This window comes from Oncorhynchus kisutch, linkage group LG22, assembly GCF_002021735.2.
Source record: "Oncorhynchus kisutch isolate 150728-3 linkage group LG22, Okis_V2, whole genome shotgun sequence".
Taxonomy (NCBI): Eukaryota; Metazoa; Chordata; class Actinopteri; order Salmoniformes; family Salmonidae; genus Oncorhynchus; species Oncorhynchus kisutch.
In genome coordinates this window covers 41223147-41241950 of record NC_034195.2, presented here as the reverse complement: position 1 = coordinate 41241950, position 18804 = coordinate 41223147, and the positions used below count along the sequence as shown (strand labels likewise).

The window sequence follows — 18804 nt, the reverse complement described above, 5'->3', positions numbered from 1 at the left end:
GCTACCTGCCAAGATAATCTTTCAGGAAATGTGCCGCTCCATGACGGGGGCACACAAAAACATACAAAGAGAGAAATGACAGGGTAAAAGGTTGGAGCACCGGTATTTTAAGAGAGGGTGAGAAAGTATAGAATATGTTTGATTGTGATTTTGTTTTTATTGTATAGTGTGTAATTTGTACTACATCTTGCTATCTATGATTTACATACAGTATTTTGTCATAAGTACCCGCCAAATGACTCCACTCACAGTGACCATTCATTCCTCAGTGAGCCCTGATTTTATTCATGCAAGTCAAACAACTACATTTATTTAAACAGCTTAAATTTCTACAGAGAATCTTGTCAGTTTGGGCCTGAGGCTTTGGGGTTCATGTACGGCCTGAGGTTTGTATTGCTAATCTCAGCAAAGTAGTGCCGTCCTTCAGGTCCATAATCCCTTTAGCAGCGCCTCTCTCCATCCTAATCCAGACAGAACACTGCTGTCCATCCTGGGCTCCCTCAGGTATGCAGCTGCACCACCACTGAACATACAGGTAAGATATATTCATACTAACTCTTCACCTAATATTTCTGAATGGATTTACTAATGGGTTTATTTTCACATTTTCTGCTGAGATGTCAGTGTTGTGGTGTGCTGATCTTGTAAACTGAAATTGTGATGCTTATGTGTAAATATTTTACAGGTATATGTTATTATTTAAGAGTAGTTATAGTGGTGTTGTGCAAATTTATAATACTTGCAATAGTTGATAAAATGCAAGTTTGGAATAGTTCATTTTGATGATGTTTGCGAGGTTGTTGGTTACAGAGTAGTTTGTACAGACCACTGCTAGCACTATTGTCAGCAGGATAAAATCCTCTGCTTTTGCATAGCGTGTTTAGGCTGCACCTTTGGAGCGTGTTTTTGTGACTTTATAAGTATAGTAATTTACTGGTGCCTGCTTCAATGCAAAGAAATCAAAGCTATGATTGAGCTATGATACTCAGATTGGGCCAAAAATCAGGTGGCAATGGATAATCTTTCAAGATTGAGAAATTTAGTTAGAAATTAGCCTGGGATTAAATGGCCAGCATGCACAGGTTCTCTACAGGTATACTAGTGTGGCAGAGTGTAGGTTTTGTAGGTGCAACATTAATTCACTTGACCTGTACATGGGATGACATGTTACAGAATAAATTGTTGTTGAATTGAATTATATTCATTATAATATATGGTTGTTTTAGAGAAAAATAAAAGGCAGAAGAAACACACCGGGATAATGATGTTTTCTGCATGTTCTCTCACTGTTGATTAAATATGTTTTCTTGCTCTTGTTCCCATCTTCTGTTCTGTGTTAACTTGCTTGTCCTCTAAAGCAGCTTATTAGTGGTGTGGTGTTGAACGTTATGCCCTGCAACATGCTATTCTATTTAAACATCTCTTTAACAGTCAAAGTCAGGTTTGGCCTAACAAGGTGGCTGGTTGATTTCCGTAAAAATATTAAAGTAGCTGTGCTGTATTGATCACAGGCTCAAGCACTGGCAACTATTATCTTGAAGCAGCATGTGGAGAGTGTTTATTGACAACATAATTGCTGCCAGCAAGAGCCAAAATCAAAGCTCCCCACAAGATCTGACATGACATTGTAAATCAAGGGTCGGCTACAGGCGAGTTTTTAGTAATATACACTATACACATCGACGGGGCTGCAGTGGAGCAGGTTGAGAGCTTCAAGTTCCTTGGTGTCCACATCACAAACATACTAACATGGTCCAAGCACACCATGACAGTCGTGAAAAGGGCACGACAAAACCTTTTCCCCCTCAGGAGACTGAAAAGATTTAGCATGGGTCCTGAGATCCTCAAAAGGTTCTACAGCTGCACCATCGAGAGCATACTGACTGGTTGCATTACTGCCTGGTATGGCAACTGCTCGGCCTCCAACCGCAAGGCACTACAGAAGGTATTGCGAACGGCCGAGTACATCACTGGGGCCAAGCTTCCTGCCATCCAGGACCTCTATACCAGGCGGTGTCAGAGGAAGGCCCTAAAAATTGTCAAACACTCCAGCCACCCTAGTCATAGACTGTTCTCTCTGCTACCACACAGCAAGTGGTACCGGAGTGCGAAGTCTAGGTCCAAGAGGGTTCTAAACAGCTTCTTACTCCCAAGCCATAAGACTCCTGAACATCTAGTCAAATGGCTGCCCAGGCTATTTGCATTGCCCCCCTCCCCTCTCCACACAATGTTTGAGTCAATTGGAGGTGTACATGTGGATGTATTTCAAGGCTTACCTTCAAACTCAGTACCTATTTGATTGACATCATGGGAAAATCAAAATAAATCAGACCTCAGAAAAATAAATTGTGGACTTCCACAAGTCTGGTTCATCCTTGGGAGCAATTTCCAAACGCCTGAAGGTACCACATTCATCTGTGCAAACAATAGTAGGCAAGTATAAACACCATGGGACCACGCAGACGTCAAACCGCTCAGGAAGGAGACGCGTTCTGTCTCCTAGAGATGAATGTACTTTGGTGCGAAAAGTGCAAGTCAATCCCAGAACAACAGCAAAGGACATTGTGAAGATACTGGAGGAACTGAAAAAGTATGTGTGAGAAAGGAGGCCTACAAACCTGATTCAGTTACACCAGCTCCGTCAGGAGGAATGGGACAAAATTCACCCAACTTATTGTGGGAAGCTTGTGGAATGCTACCCAAAACATTTGACCCAAGTTAAACAATTTAAAGGCAATCCTACCAAATACGTATGTAAACTTCTGACCCACTGGGAATGTGATGAAAGAAATAAAAGCTGAAATAAATCTTTCTCTCTACTATTATTCTGACATTTCACATTCTAAAAATAAAGTGGTGATCCTAACTGACCTAAGACAGGGAATTTTTACTTGGATTAAATGTCAGGAATTGTGAAGAACTGAGTTTAAATGTATTTGGCTAAGGTGTATGTAAACTTCCAACTTCAACTGTATGTGATCGTGACTATTATAATCATTATGGTCTCTGGATTGACTAGATTAACCTTCAATAGTTTTATGTTCCATTATAGCTTATCTGACATTCTGACTTTGTCTGACCTCAGGGTACCATAGTAACATCTGGTTTATTCATATTATGGAATGCTCACCTCGGCAGGTGTTACTGAGCTGTTGTCCTGGTCTTTGCCTTTGTCTCAGGATGTTTCACTGGGTGGTGAAGGTGGTTCCTCAGCCCCCTGACGCCCCTGGTTCTCTGGGAGAGGAGACGGCCAATCCCGCACCAGTAAGACCACACTAATTATGCCTGCTCACAGATCAACTCACATGTATATCTGAAAAACTCTCATGATATTACCAAAGATATGTTTTTTTCTTTATGACTTTTGTCCTTTTCACATTACCTGATTGTCTCTCTTAATCGTTCTCTCCCAAAGAGAAACGTGTCTAAAGATGAAGTGAAAAAAGGTAATGCTCCTGTTCTACAAACGTTATATCGTCGCTTTGTAACACCATGAAAGAACTGTGAATAAGTGTGTTTTATAATTGCTTATGCAATTTGTTGATCCTCTACTTCACTTCTGTTTTATGTAAATGCTTCTCAACAGTCAAGGCACAACCAGCCAAACAGAAGGAAGATGATATTTCTGAGGACAACAGGTATGTGTGTTAAATTGGACCTGTGAGCTGGTTGGTCTGCTTGCATACAGTATTCAACCAATGATGATTTTATTGATGTCATTTCTCTCTCTCTCAGTATTCAGAGTGGAGTGATGACCTGGCTCTCCAATGGATTCACAAGTGCTCTTCCTCAACCAGCAGGCACACCTAACCTCAGCAGATCCAACTCTGTATCCAGGGTGAGTGGCAGACAACACTACCTGTATCAACCAGCCTATGATGTCATCAGTGGAATGTTTTTTGTTGCTGTATAAAGGGTTAATGTGTGACTCTTTCATTCTCTCCCTCCACTTTCTGCTTCAATCCATCAGTCACTGCAGGAGGATGAAAGGTATGAAGGGAGGACTTTATCAAAGTGTTGAATTGGTTTATTCTGTATCATTTTTTTCTTGAAGTAATATACAAGGTATGTTGAAATGTGGAAATATATAAAACAAAAAGAAAGACGTTTGATAGTTCTATAAATTGACTGAAGAGTCCTCTTTCCAACAGGAATGGGGTGATTAAGTGGATTGCAGATGGACTGAGTAAAGTGGTACCCCAGCCAGATGAAAAGTACAGAGAGGATATTCGAGAGGAGGAGGATGAAACAGAGGTGAGGTGACACCATCATGTCATGGTAGCTTTGTTTTCAGGAGAGCACGTGGTGCTCAATGAGTTAAAATACTTTGTTCTTAAAAAGAGATGATAAAAATCATGTTTTTCAGGTTGCATCAAGGCTTTAAAAGTGCTTCAGTTGCATTAAAACATGATTACTACATTAATGCTATATTAAACCCTTACCTCCCCATGATAACTGAATATTCTCACTTAAAATCCTTTTGTAAAATAATTCTGCTACCTGCTTGATGAATAACCGGAGATGGTCTATAATGTTAGAACAGGCTTTTGAATAACTAGCTTAATCAAAGAAAATTGTTCACAGGGCTTTCAGAGATCTACAAATGAGAGAGGTTTATAAACAAATAGTCTGTGATAATATCAAGGGTGTTAAGACACTATAGATTTCATCTCATCAGTAACGTTTAATGATTTTTTTTATAGTATGCCAACTGTTAGTTTTAAAAGCATTGAACCCCTTAAAAAGCACTGAGTGGTTATGGCTTACCAGTCTCTCCCCAGGTCCGCCTACTGTAGTTTGAATTGTATTCTAGTTCAGCTTTTGGAAATCAGCAGGGTGGTGCTGATTAGACAAAAAAAGTCCAGTTAAAGAAAGTCCAGTTGTCTAACAAGAATTCCACATTGTGCTGGAGTTTCATTTTCTAATACCGGAAATTCATCTTTCCCCTTTATGTTCCTCTATCTGCTTAAAACACATGAGGAGTATATCGCAGAGCCATGTGTAAGTACAGCTAGGTAATGGGCTGTATCTGGGCCGGACACCCACCCACCCCCTTAGTGGTCTGAGTAGTCTTACAAACACCTTCAATAAATCCAGAATAGTATTTGCTCTAAAGCTTCACATTTCATCAACCACTTATTTTAATGAAAGGATAGAAATCAAGGACAAATTATATCAATGATTGATGAAATGTACTCTTTATCTTACAGACGTGCACAGAGTATACCAAACATTAGAAACCGCCACTAATCTCTCTGACATCAATGCAAATGTAATTGAAAATCTCATCAAACACTTCATGAGAGCCCATGAGCTCAAATTGTGCAACATTTCTATAGGCTATGCAATCGCGTGAGAAAACATAGTTTTGATGGCCTCTATTAAAAAGAGGAGGACTAACCTGCACATTGACTTGGTGCCGGGGCTTTTGGCTAGATCTACTATATTTATTTCTCAACTTTCCTAATATTAACTTCTTGATGCACCCATCCCGTTAGCGGGATCATTTTCGTCAACATCCGCTGAATTGCAGAGCGCCCAATTCAAATTAAATTACAAAAAATATTCAATTTTCATGAAATCAAAAGTGCAATATAGCAAAACACAGCTTAGCTTGTTGTTAATCCACCTGGCATATCAGATTTCAAAAAAGCTTTTCGGCGAAAGCATACCAAACGTTTATGTAAGGACATCTCTCTCAGCAGACAAAACATTACAAACAGCTAGCAGCAAAGTAGATTGGTCACGAAAGTCAGAAAAGCAATAAAATGAATCGCTTACCTTTGATGATCTTCGGATGTTTGCACTCATGAGACTCACAGTTACACAATAAATGTCCCTTTTGTTCCATAAAGATTATTTTTATATCCAAAATACCTCCATTTGGTTGGCGCGTTTTGTTCAGAAATCCACAGGCTCAAGCAGTCACAACAGGGCAGACGAAAATTCCAAATAATATCCGCAAAGTTCGTAGAAACATGTCAAACGTTTTTTATAATCAATCCTCAGGTTGTTTTTACAATATATAATCGATAATATTTCAACCGGACCTTAGCTTTTTCAATAGGATTGAGAGAGAAAATGTCTGCTCCACTCTGTTGGCGCATGCAAAACGCTGCTGTCACCCAGCCATCCACTGATGCGATGTGATCTTTCTCGCTCATTTTTCTCAATAAAAGTCTGAAACTATTGAGTTTTACGTTTGGGGAAGATCATTTTCCCCATAAAAATGCACCTTTATAATAAAGCATTACATGCGTAATCACATTTGCCGTCACTTTCGAGAACAGTGTTTGATTGCATTTTGGAACATTCGCGCTTATATCCCACTGCAATGTGTGCATTTCTGCACTTATAATGTGAAAAAATAGCCTAATAGTTTATCAACATTTTAAGCTGTTTGGGAGTATGTTTGGAATATTTATTTCTTGCACAGAAGGACAAGTTGACCAATAGAATAGGTCAACTTTTGTATTATGAGGGATAGTAGATTGACATAGGCTTGTGCTTTTGCTGATCGTTAGGCCTACTCATCTTGTTGGCTGACTAAAAGTAGCTAAATGTGGACAGTTCTAACAGTGCGTCCCCGATGTGTCTGTCTTCATTCACTTGTAGCCTTCTCCTTAGCTGAAATGCCTGTGAGTAGGAACCGATCACATGACGGGCATTGGCTACATCTGAGAGAGCCATGTAAGTGAGAAGTGCCTCAGGGCACCGCAGCTGGGAAGAGGGAATTAAGATTAGCCTATTATATTCAGCTAAAGGGCACAATGGCCACTTTGGCCGCAAAAGGCATGGATTTCTTTTGGTGGCATTATGGCCACACAAGGGGAATGCCGCTGGGAAATTCGAGGTCTGGTGAGATTATTTATCAAGTGCTTGTCAAATTGTGAATGAGAGACTGATGAAGTGTGTGCATCTTGCAACTGTTTTCAAATCATCATTAGAGTACCATCATGCAGCCTTAGAATGTAGTAAAAATCTAAACATATAGACCAACGTTTGTATCACAACTAAATTAAGCATATAGGACCAGTTTCTTTGTTAACCTTTCACGGATCCCATGGTACTGCTGCTCATTCCGTTCACCACCCCCGGAGATCTACTTCACCGGCTTTCTAGGCGTCACTGAACTGGATTCACTACCACGGACTGTCTTGTCTTATTATGCACACCTGGTTCCCATTCCCCCTGATTAGTAGGGTATATATGTGCACTCTGTTCCTCATTGTCCTTGTCGGTTATTGTTACCATGTCCGTTGGTCCTGAGAGTACCTGTGCTGTTGTATCGGCTTCCATGCTACGTGCTATTGTGCACTTGTTTTACGGGCCTCGTCCTGTGTATTATTTAGAGGTTTACACCTCTGTATTTTGTTTGGGTGGAGTAAATAAAAAACCCTATTACATAGTCCTGCACCTGTCTCCAATCATTAGACAACGTGACATAATCGCTCAACACAGAATAGTCGCATGTGCTTCCTTTTGAAATCGTTTGGGGAAAATATCCTTTCTATTTTACAGTGGGGCAAAAAAGTATTTAGTCAGCCACCAATTGTGCAAGTTATCCCACTTAAAAAGATGAGGCCTGTAATTTTCATCATAGGTACACTTCAACTATGAGACAAAATTAGAAAAAAAATCCTGAAAATCACATTGTAGGATTTTTTATGAATTTATTTGCAAATTATGGTGGAAAATAAGTATTTGGTCACCTACAAACAAGCAAGATTTCTGGCTCTCACAGACCTGTAACTTCTTCTTTAAGAGGCTCCTCTGTCCTCCACTCGTTACCTGTATTAATGGCACCTGTTTGAAGCTGTTATCAGTATAAAAGACACCTGTCCACAACCTCAAACAGTCACACTCCAAACTCCACTATGGCCAAGACCAAAGAGCTGTCAAAGGACACCAGAAACAAAAGGCTGGGAAGACTGAATCTGCAATAGGTAAGCAGCTTGGTTTGAAGAAATCAACTGTGGGACCAATTATTAGGAAATGGAAGACATACAAGACCACTGATAATCTCCCTCGATCTGGGGCTCCACGCAAGATCTCACCCCGTGGGGTCAAAATTATCACAAGAACGGTGAGCAAAAATCCCAGAACCACACGGGGGGACCTGGTGAATGACCTGCAGAGAGCTGGGACCAAAGTAACAAAGCCTACCATCAGTAACACACTACGCCGCCAGGGACTCAAATCCTGCAGTGCCAGACGTGTCCCCCTGCTTAAGCCTGTACATGTCCAGGCCCGTCTGAAGTTTGCTAGAGAGCATTTGGATGATCCAGAAGAAGATTGGGAGAATGTCATATGGTCAGATGAAACCAAAATATAACTTTTTGGTAAAAACTCAACTCGTCGTGTTTGGAGGACAAAGAATGCTGAGTTGCATCCAAAGAACACCATACCTACTGTGAAGCATGGGGGTGGAAACATCATGCTTTGGGGCTGTTTTTCTGCAAAGGGATCAGGATGACTGATCCGTGTAAAGGAAAGAATGAATGGGGCCATGTATCATGAAATTTTGAGTGAAAACCTCCTTCCATCAGCAAGGGCATTGAAGATGAAACGTGGCTGGGTCTTTCAGCATGACAATGATCCCAAACACACCGCCCGGGCAACGAAGGAGTGGCTTCGTAAGAAGCATTTCAAGGTCCTGGAGTGGCCTAGCCAGTCTCCAGATCTCAACCCCATAGAAAATCTTTGGAGGGAGTTGAAAGTCCGTGTTGCCCAGCAACAGCCCCAAAACATCACTGCTCTAGATCTGCATGGAGGAATGGGCCAAAATACCAGCAACAGTGTGTGAAAACCTTGTGAAGACTTACAGAAAACGTTTGACCTCTGTCATTGCCAACAAAGGGTATATAACAAAGTATTGAGATAAACTTTTGTTATTGACCAAATACTTATTTTCCACTATAATTTGCAAATTGTAAATTCATTAAAAATCCTACAATGTGATTTTCTGGATTTTGTTTTCTCATTTAGTCTGTCATAGTTGAAATGTACCTATGATGAAAATTACAGGCCTCTCTCATCTTTTTAAGTGGGAGAACTTGCACAATTGGTGGCTGACTAAATACTTTTTGCCCCACTGTATATGTTCAATTGTATTCTTCATACTATAAAATAATATAAAAGAATGCCACGGAATTCTAAACAAATCTTGTCTGCTAAATGAACTAGTGTAGCCTACAGCCATATGGCACAGCCATATCAGGGCCTAACATAAGGACAACTCAGAGTATGCTATTCTGTTCTTCTGAAATAGACTACATTTTCTTCATATCATGTTTCTTTAGACCTGTCTAAAATAAATAATGGATTTATTGTGAAGGTGTAGGCTATACTAAATTGATTTATTACACTTTTTAAAATGTAGATGTTCCAAAAGTCTGCATTGGTGGCTTGTAGATGTGTGGAAGCCAGGAGATGCCAAACGTCTTTATGCTAATTAACGGTCAATTACTGTGAGACCGGCAGTTACTTACTTGACAATCACCGGCTGACAAAATTTCATGACCGCCACAGCCCTAGTTGCACCCCATCCTTTTGCCATCAGAACAGCCTCAATTCTACGGGGCATGGACTCTACAAGGTGTCGAAAGCATTTCACAGGGATGCTGGCCCATGTTGACTCCAATGCTTCCCCCAGTTGTCAAGTTGGCTGGATGTCCTTTCGGCGGTGGACCATTTTTTATACACACGGGAAACTGTTGAGCGTGAAAACCCAGCAGCGTTGCAGTTCTTGACACAAACCGGTGCGCCTGGCACCTACTACCATACCCTGTTCAAAGACACTTAAATCTTTTGTCTTGCCCCTTCACCCTCTGAATGGCACACATACACAATCCATGTCTCAATTGTCTCAAGGCTTAAAATCCTTCTTTAACCTGTCGCCTCCCCTTCATCTACACTGTGTGAAATGGCTTTAAGCTTAACAAGTGACATCAATAAGGGATCATAGCTTTCACCTGGATTGACCTGGTTAGTCATATCATGGAAAGAACAGGTGTTCTCAATGTTTTGTATACTCAGTGTATATTTGATGATTTGGGTTTGAATTTTTTTGAATGAAAACTTTAACAGCATTGCTTTGACAGATATAGATACAGTTCAAATTGTAAATTGTTTAACAATTTATATAAATAGATTCATAATTCCTTTAAAACAGCACCCTTTCATAACCAAATAGCCCATTTAAAAATAAATGTATAATTGGACAGCAGATGGGCATTTTAAACTATTGTAATGTAATAACATAAAATGATCAAAACAACTATATGGTAAATATTTAATATACCCATTGTAAAAAACAAAAGTTTGTGATGCTGAGTTATTCACATTATGTTGCTGTAAATCAAATGCTGACTTCTCTTTTTCAGATTTATAACATGAAAGATGTGCCGGGTATGTGTTTAAATTTGTCACACAGCAATCCCATTTGTGTGTACCGGTATGTCACAAATGTTATAACTGCTTTGACTCACTATTGATGTGGTCACTGATTGGTCTATTTTCTTTCTAGATGCAGAGCCCCTCCCACATATACCTGTGGTGGAGATGTTTTCAGAATATGAGGAAGAGGATCAGATACCACAGTTCCCCCCCAAGTGAGTCACACAGAGACACGCCTCCCCCCACTGTACAGCCCCCTCCCACTCTTCTGCCACCTGAACAGACACATATACACAGCCAAATTCAACTTCAGTAACTTCACTTTCACCCCATCACAGCCGACAAAATGTATCATAATCCTAATCCCCCCCCCCATCTCTCTACCACTTGGCTTCTACCCCTCATCTCTTTATTCCTCTCTGTCTGTTTTCTTCCCGTCTGCCTTGCATTGCAGTGTGGTTAACTGGATTAAGAATGCTATTCCTCAGCCTGTGATGCTCCCTGCAGGCTACATAGAGGCCCTAAGTAAGGCCCAACAGGCTCAGGGTAAGAGGTCATCTCTTGACAAAGGTAGAAGCAGAGTTTAAACGTTTGAGGCCAGTTACCTCAACATAGATTAAGCCTAGTCCTGGAGTATGAAACCTACTCAATGGAGGATTTCAATTGAAATAACTTGCCAAATCAAAATAGTCAAATCAAAATCAAATCCAATTGTATTAGTCACATGTGCCGAATACAACAGGCTTACTTACGTGCCCCTAACCGACAGTGCAGTTTCAGAAAATATGAATAAGAGATAATAATAACAAGTAATTAAAGAGCAGCAGTAAAAAATATCAATATATACAGGGTGCCGGTACAGAGTCAATGTACAGGGGCACCGGTTAGTTGAGGTAGCATGTAGGTAGAGTTAATTAAAGTGACTATGCATTGATGACAACAGAGAGTGGCAGTGGTGTGTGTGGGGGGGGAGGGGGCGGCAAATACGAATAGTCTGGGTAGCCATTTGACTAGATGTTCAGGAGTCTTATGGCATGGGGGGTAAAAGCTGTTAAGAAGCCTCTTGGACCTAGACTTCACACTCCGGTACTGCTTGCCGTGTGGTAGCAGAAAGAACAGTCTATGACTAGAGTGGCTAGAGTCTTTGACACTTTTTAGGGCCTTCCTCTGACACCGCCTGGTATAGTGGTCCTGGATGGCAGAAAGCTTGGCCCCAGTGATGTACTGGGCCGTTCGCATTAATCTCTGTAGTGTCTTGCGGTCGGAGGCCAAACAGTTGCCATACCAGGCAGTAATGCAACCAGTCAGGATGCTCTCGATGGTGCAGCTGTAGAACCTTTTGAGGATCTGAGGACCCATGCCAAATAGGTTTTGTCGTGCCCACTTCACGACTGTCATGGTGTGCTTAGACCATGTTAGTTTGTTGGTGATGTGGACACCAAGGAACTTGAAGCTCTCAATCTGCTCCACTGCAGCCCCGTCGATGAGAATGGCGGCGTGCTCGGTCCTCTTTTTCCTGTAGTCCACAATCATCTCCTTTGTCTTGATCACATTGAGGAAGAGGTTGTTGTCCTGGCACCACACAGCCAGGTCTTTGACCTGCTCCCTATAGGCTGTCTCGTTGTTGTTGGTGATCAGGCCTACCACTGTTGTGTCATCGGCAAATGCAGTGATGGTGTTGGAGTCGTGCCTGGCCGTGCAGTCATGAGTGAAGAGGGAGTACAGGAGGGGGCTGAGAACGCACCCCTGAGGGGCCCCTGTGTTAAGGATCAGCTTGACGGATGTGTTGTTACCTACCCTTACCACCTGGGGGCGGCCCGTCAAGAAGTCCAGGATCCAGTTGCAGAGGGAGGTGTTTAGTCCCATGGTCCTTAGCTTAGTGATGAGCTTTGAGGACACTTGAACGCTGAGCTGTAGTCAATGAATAGCATTCTCACATAGGGGTTCCTTTTATACAGGTGGGAAAGGGAAATGTGGAGTGCAATAGAGACTGCATCATCTGCAGATCTATTGGGGCGGTATGAAAATTGGACTGGGTCTAGGGTTTCTGGGATGAGGGTGTTGATGTGAGCCATGACCAGCCTTTCAAAGCACTTCATGGCTACAGACGTGAGTGCTACGGGTAGTCATTTACGCAGGTTACCTTAGTGTTCTTGGGCACAGGCACTATGGTGGTCTGCTTAAAATGTTGGTATTACAGACTCGGGGGAGGTTGAAAATGTCAGTGAAGACACTGGCTAATTGGTCAGCGCATGCACGCAGTACACATCCTGGTAATCCATCTGGCCCTGCGGCCTTGTGAATGTTGACCTGTATAAAGGTCTTACTCACATCGGCTGCGGAGAGCGTGATCACACAGTCTTCCGCTACGGTTAGTGCTCTCATGCATGTTTCAGTGTTATTTGCCTCGAAGTGAGCATAGAAGTAGTTTAGCTTGTCCGGTAGGCTCGTGTCCCTGGGCAGCTCTCGGCTGTGCTTCATTTGTAGTCTGTAATGGTTTGCAGGCCCTGTCCCGGACTTGTCTTAATCTGTGTCCAAGAAACCTGCACCCAATAATACAAATCTACTAGCTATGCTAATGTTGTACACCTGTCTTCTCATTTTCTCTCAGTTCTCTCACCATCTCCGGAGTCCCTCAAAGGAGATGAGGACTCACAGAACTCAAAGTAAATTTAACCCACAGACGGCACTATGCTACAGCCGTTAGAATGTAGGCTCAGCTGTATGTCTGTATGTTTCTGTGTTCCCTTTGGCCCGTTAGTAAGGTGTTTCTCTATGTGTCCCACAGTGTCGTGGGCTGGTTCGTGACGGGCCTCGGCCTCAAGATGCCACAGCCTGTCGCGAGATCCAGAGATGATGTTGAAGTTGTGCCGAATGGTACGTGACATTTATTTTAGTTTGTTTTTCAAATTTTCTCTTCCTCTTACCTTCAAACCGAGGCCTCATTCTCAGTTGAAAATACAAGCAGATCTAAAATCACACAATGGACTCACTACAGAGTCAGTTAGACAGAGTTAGACCCGTCAGCAATTTTTACAATTTCAGGTTAATTGAGATGTTATGCCATGCAGTTAGTGTAGGCTTGGGACCTACTATTTCTCTTTTATTTTGTACTATTTCTTATATATTCCATAAAGTGTTGCAGTCACAGAAGAGACTGTAACCCTCTCCTTCTGTTGGTCTGGTTTAGAGACACCCTAACTCAGTCCATCTTCTCCTTCCGTTTCAGGGGGGGTGGGAGTGCTGAGATCCCCTTAAACAAAAGGAGAAAGAAGACTGAGGAACCGTGAGAGAGACTGAGACTGAGAGCAAAGAGATAGAGGCAGAAAAACAGACTTACCGACATAGATGATTGTCGACATTTATACAGCTCCACTGAGCAACCTGGCAGCTGTGAGACATCGCTTAAAAAATATGTTTAATTTACCTTACTCTTTATGGAATGCAGATATTTTTGTTTGATTTTAATTGTGTATAGTCAATGTATTAAAATGAACTGTTTGTCAGTTAATGTCAGTTGTTCAACTCTTGTCGATATGTAGCAAGAAATGGGTCTCGTCTTCATTGTAGTAATCTTTGAAGTAATTTGGATGCATTAAGAGATCAAGTATATTAGAAAATACATACAGACACATAGAGCTATGAGGCAACCTTGTGACTCATAGTTTTTGTACATGAAATATACCATATTAAACTACTTTTTTGAAGGTAAAGATTATTGCTGCCCTAAAAAGCTAACACAAAAACCACTTAATCATATTGTACATGTTTTCCCTCGTGACCTATTCTTATCGCCTTGAACTATGAATGTGGCCTAAAGTTGTAATTATGTTTATTTTGATCTGATAGATTTTTTTGGTATGAAATCCACAAAAGAGGATTTGACAAACCAAGTCAAGGGAGTCAAGTTATTACAAATAAGTTGATAAATTATGACATCATGCCTAAAAAGTATCCCTGACAGTATAATAACGTGTTGTGAAATATTATAAAAATAATATAAAGATGGCCTCCCGGGTGGCCATGGGCACCCGGGAGGCCGTGGCCCGGGCACTGCATCGCAATGCTAGCTGTGCCACCAGAGACTCTGGGTTCGCGCCCAGGCTCTGTCGCAGCCAGCCGCGACCGGGAGGTCCATGGGGCGATGCACAATTGGCCTAGCGTCGTCTGGGTTAGGGAGGGTTTGTCCGGTAGGGATATCCTTGTCTCATCGCGCACCAGCGACTCCTGTGGCAGGCCTGGCGGAGGACGCATGGCTTTCGACCTTCGTCTCTCCTGAGCCCGTACGGGAGTTGTAGCAATGAGACAAGATAGTAACTACTAACAATTGGATACCACAAAAAATTGGGGAGAAAAGGGGGTAAAAAAAAGTTATAAATAAATAATAATAATAAAGATATCATCTGAAATATTTTGTTGTGTTATGAGATGATGATATTAAATTCTTACAAAACATTTAAGCGTATTGCTTATAATTGAAAAATAAAATATATATGGCCATGTCATATTTTAATATATGGCCATGTCATATTTTAATTGTTGATTTCAAAGATTTTCCTCTCAAATCCAATGCTACACGTCAAACACAATTGATTGTTCATATTACCATGTTGACTCTGGGTGTCTTATCAGTTGTAACAGTCCAGACACAGACAGTGACGTATTGTATGACTGCTTGTCCCAAAGTCTCTAAAATACCCAAAGTAGTGGGTACCCCATCGCTGGAGGCTGCTGAGACCCCGACAGCCTGGTGGACACCCTTCATAGAGAGCATCAAGAGGCTGAAGGCATAGCTATGGCTACCATGGAGGAACGGTAAGCAAGGAGTCAGACAAGATCAAATATCTCAAAGTAATTTATGTAGAATATCACAGCAGTCTACACACAGTCACTATTTTACACATTGTCTGGTTATGGTGATCCAACAGAAGTTGCATATCTTCTCATTGGGTTAACCAGATTTTTTCCCCCTTCAGTCTAAAGGAGTAAGTTAAATGAGAAATAAAGTTGTCTAAATAAAGTTAGCTTAATATGACATACTAGTAATATCCCAGCAATGTGCAAATCTCTGCAGGATGACCCAGGGCTGCGTGGATTTGGTGCGAATGGCGGAGAGGGTGGCCAGACACACAGCTGAGACGGCCATCAGGCAGATGCAAGATACCCAATCAATCAAACTGTCCATTCAAAGCCAGGAAGCCATTCTGGAGGAAGACAAAGACTCAGAGTAAGTTTTCACTCAGGCTTAACATCCTCAGAGTCCCCTGCCTACTCCAGAACAAATGCATAGGCTATCTCCAACCACCTGCCCTACACTTGTATAGCATTTTAAATGTAACATTTATTGGGGTCATGGTTTAAGAGACAACTGGCCATAAACGTGTGAAGTCCCTCCCCTCCTACACATGCCTGTACATGTGTGGGAGGGGAGTTAAAGGCTGTCTCATCCCTGTCATGCCCTGATCAGGTTACACATCAAATCAAATCAAAGTTCATTTGTCACGTGCTCCAAATACAACAGGTGTAAACCTTACAGTGAAATGCTTACTTACAGGCTCTAACCAATAGTGCGAAAAAGGTATGTGTGTGTGTGTGTATGGCTAAGTAAAGAAATAAAACAACAGTAAAAAGACATTTGAAAATAAGAGTAGCAAGGCTATATACAGACACCAGTTAGTCAGGCTTATTGAGGTAGTATGTACATGTAGATATGGGTAATGTGACCATGCATATATAATGAACAGAGAGTAGCAGTAGCGTGAAAAGAGGGGTTGGCGGGTGGTGGGACACAATGCAAATAGTCCGGGTAGCCATTTGATTACCTGTTCAGGAGTCTTATGGCTTGGGGGTAAAAACTGTCGAGAAGCCTTTTTGTCCTAGACTTGGCACTCCGGTACCGCATGCCATGCGGTAATAGAGAGAACAGTCTATGACAATTTTTAGGGCCTTCCTCTGACACCGCCTGGTGTAGACGTTCTGGATGGCAGGCAGCTTTGCCCCAGTGATATACAGGGCCGTACGCACTACCCTCTGAAGTGCCTTGCGGTCGGAGGTCGAGCAATTGCCGTACCAGGCAGTGATGTAACCAGTCAGGATGCTCTCGATGTTGCAGCTGTAGAACCTTTTGAGGATCTGAGGACCCATGCCAAGTCCTTTTAGTTTCCTGAGGGGGAATAGGCTTTGTCGTGCCCTCTTCACGACCCGGTGACATGTTCCGACGCATGATCTTAGATAGCTAGCGTCGCCATGACATCGTCTAGAAGTGTGATTGGGGATTTCTATTGGAGAAGCAGTTTCTGCCTATCTTTACTGTACTGTCTTTGATTTTATCCTCATGAGCATAGCTACGGGAAGTAAGGGTGCTGCAGCACCCCCTGATAAATCACCCAAAAAATTATAATAATATAAAAATATATTTTTGGGGGGTGTATGTTTTTTGCCAAATTAGTGCACTGGGCCTTTATTACTCCTGTATGAGCAGAGAAAAATGCTTGTCAGCAGCTCAGGCTGCGTCAAGATGTACACTATCATCCCCTGCCAAAGAAAAGGGAAGTAACTGAATTGAATGACTACTGACCCATAGCACTAAATTCCGTCATCGTGAAGTGCTTTGAAATGCTATTCAAAGACATCACTTCCTCCCATCCCTACACACTTAACCCTCCAATTTGCCTACCGCTCTCTAAGCTCACCACAAAGCTTACAGCCCTGGGACTGAACTTCTCAGCACAGGCTGCCCCCAGGGGGTGAAGGTAGGCAACATTACCTCGTCCACACTGATCCTCAACATGGAGGCTCCACAAGGGTGCGTCCTCAGTCGCCTCATGTATACCCATGACTGTGCGGCCTCACATAGTTCCAACTACATCATCAAGTTCCCTGACGACACGACAATAGTAGGCCTGATACAATGGCGCCAGAGGGGATCGCTGCCATTTTACGGGCTGCTAACCAACTGTGCTATTTTGTATTTTTTTTGCATTGTTTGTAACTTATTTTGTCATTAATATTGCTGCTACCGTCTCTTATGACCAAAAAGAGCTTCTGGATATCAGAACAGCGATGAAGTGTTGTTGTGAAATTAAGGATATACTTCTTCTCCGAGACCATGCCCAAATCTCCATCATTCATGTGAAGAAAAGACAGAAATACAGGGGGCAGAGATCGGGGTGCCTTGTGAGAATATGTTGGCGAGTGGGCAACCTGCCTCTACCATCCGTTCTACTGGAAAATAAATTGGATGATTTCCGCTCAAGACTATCCTACCAATGGGACATTAATTGTAATATCTTATGTTTCGACGACTTTGATAATATTCATCTGGCTGGGTTTACTGTACATTGGCAGAACAGTACAGCTACGTCTGGTAACATGAGGGGTGCAGCTGTGTGTCTATTTGTCAATAACAGCTGGTGCGCGAGGTATTAAGGTAATGTTTTCCTGAGGTAGAGTTCCTCATGATAAACTGTAGACCACACTATCTACCAAAGAGTTTTCATCTATAGTTTTTGTAGCCACAAACCGATGCCTGCACTAACACTGCACTCAACGAGCTGTATAAGGCCATAAGCAAACAAGAAAATGCTCATCCAGAAGCAGCGCTCCTAGTGGCCGAGGACTTTAATGCAGGCAAACTTAAATCCGTTTTACCTCATTTCTACCAGCATGTCACATGTGCAACCAGAGGGAAAAAAATTCTAGGCCACCTTTACTCCACACACAGAGACGCATACAAAGCTCTCCCTCACCATCCATTTGGCAAATCTGACCATAATTATATCCTCCTGATTCCTGCTTACAAGAAAAGACTTAAGCAGGAAGGACCAGTGACTTGCTCAATACGGAAGTGGTCATATGACGCGGATGCTACGGTACAGGACTGTTTTGTTAGCACAGATTGGAATATGTTCAGGTATTCATCCAATTGCATTGAGGAGTATACCACCTCAGTCACCGGCTTCATTAATAAGTGCATCGACGACATCGTCCCCACAGTGACCGTACGTACATATCCCATCCAGAAGCCATGGATTACAGGCAACATCTGCACCGAACTAAAGGCTAGAGTTGCCACTTTCAAGGAGCGGGACACTAATCTGGACGCTTATAAGCATTCCCGCTATGCCTTCCGACGAACCATCAAACAGGCAAAGCGTCAATACAGGACTAAGATTGAATCCTCCTCCACCGGCTCTGACACTCGCCGGATGTGGCAGGGCTTGCAAACTATTACGGACGACAAAGGGAAAACCAGCCGCGAGCTGCCCAGTGACACAGGCCTACCAGATGAGCTAAACGCCGGAGAGGGAGTATAAGTGACACACGCTCTCCATAGCCGATGTGAGTAGCCCTTTAAACAGGTCAACATTCACAAGGCTGCGGGGCCAGACGGATTACCAAGTCTGT

General features: G+C 42.4%; 1 protein-coding gene across 2 annotated transcripts; it reads left to right on the top strand.

Annotated features, from left to right (window-relative positions):
- Positions 1–468: 468 nt before the first annotated feature.
- On the top strand, positions 469–14853 carry LOC116356348 (uncharacterized). Of its 2 annotated transcripts, XM_031801898.1 has the most exons (14): positions 469–535; positions 3180–3264; positions 3416–3446; positions 3587–3638; positions 3736–3838; positions 3971–3990; positions 4152–4254; positions 4981–5001; positions 10386–10410; positions 10529–10613; positions 10853–10944; positions 13010–13064; positions 13187–13275; positions 13628–14853. In XM_031801898.1, exons 2-14 carry the CDS (start codon positions 3181–3183, stop codon positions 13654–13656), a joined length of 789 nt encoding a protein of 262 aa, XP_031657758.1. In that variant the 5' UTR covers positions 469–535; position 3180; the 3' UTR covers positions 13657–14853. The 2 variants fall into 2 exon arrangements, with proteins under 2 accessions (XP_031657758.1, XP_031657759.1); XM_031801899.1 differs by lacking the exon at positions 4981–5001.
- Positions 14854–18804: the final 3951 nt, after the last annotated feature.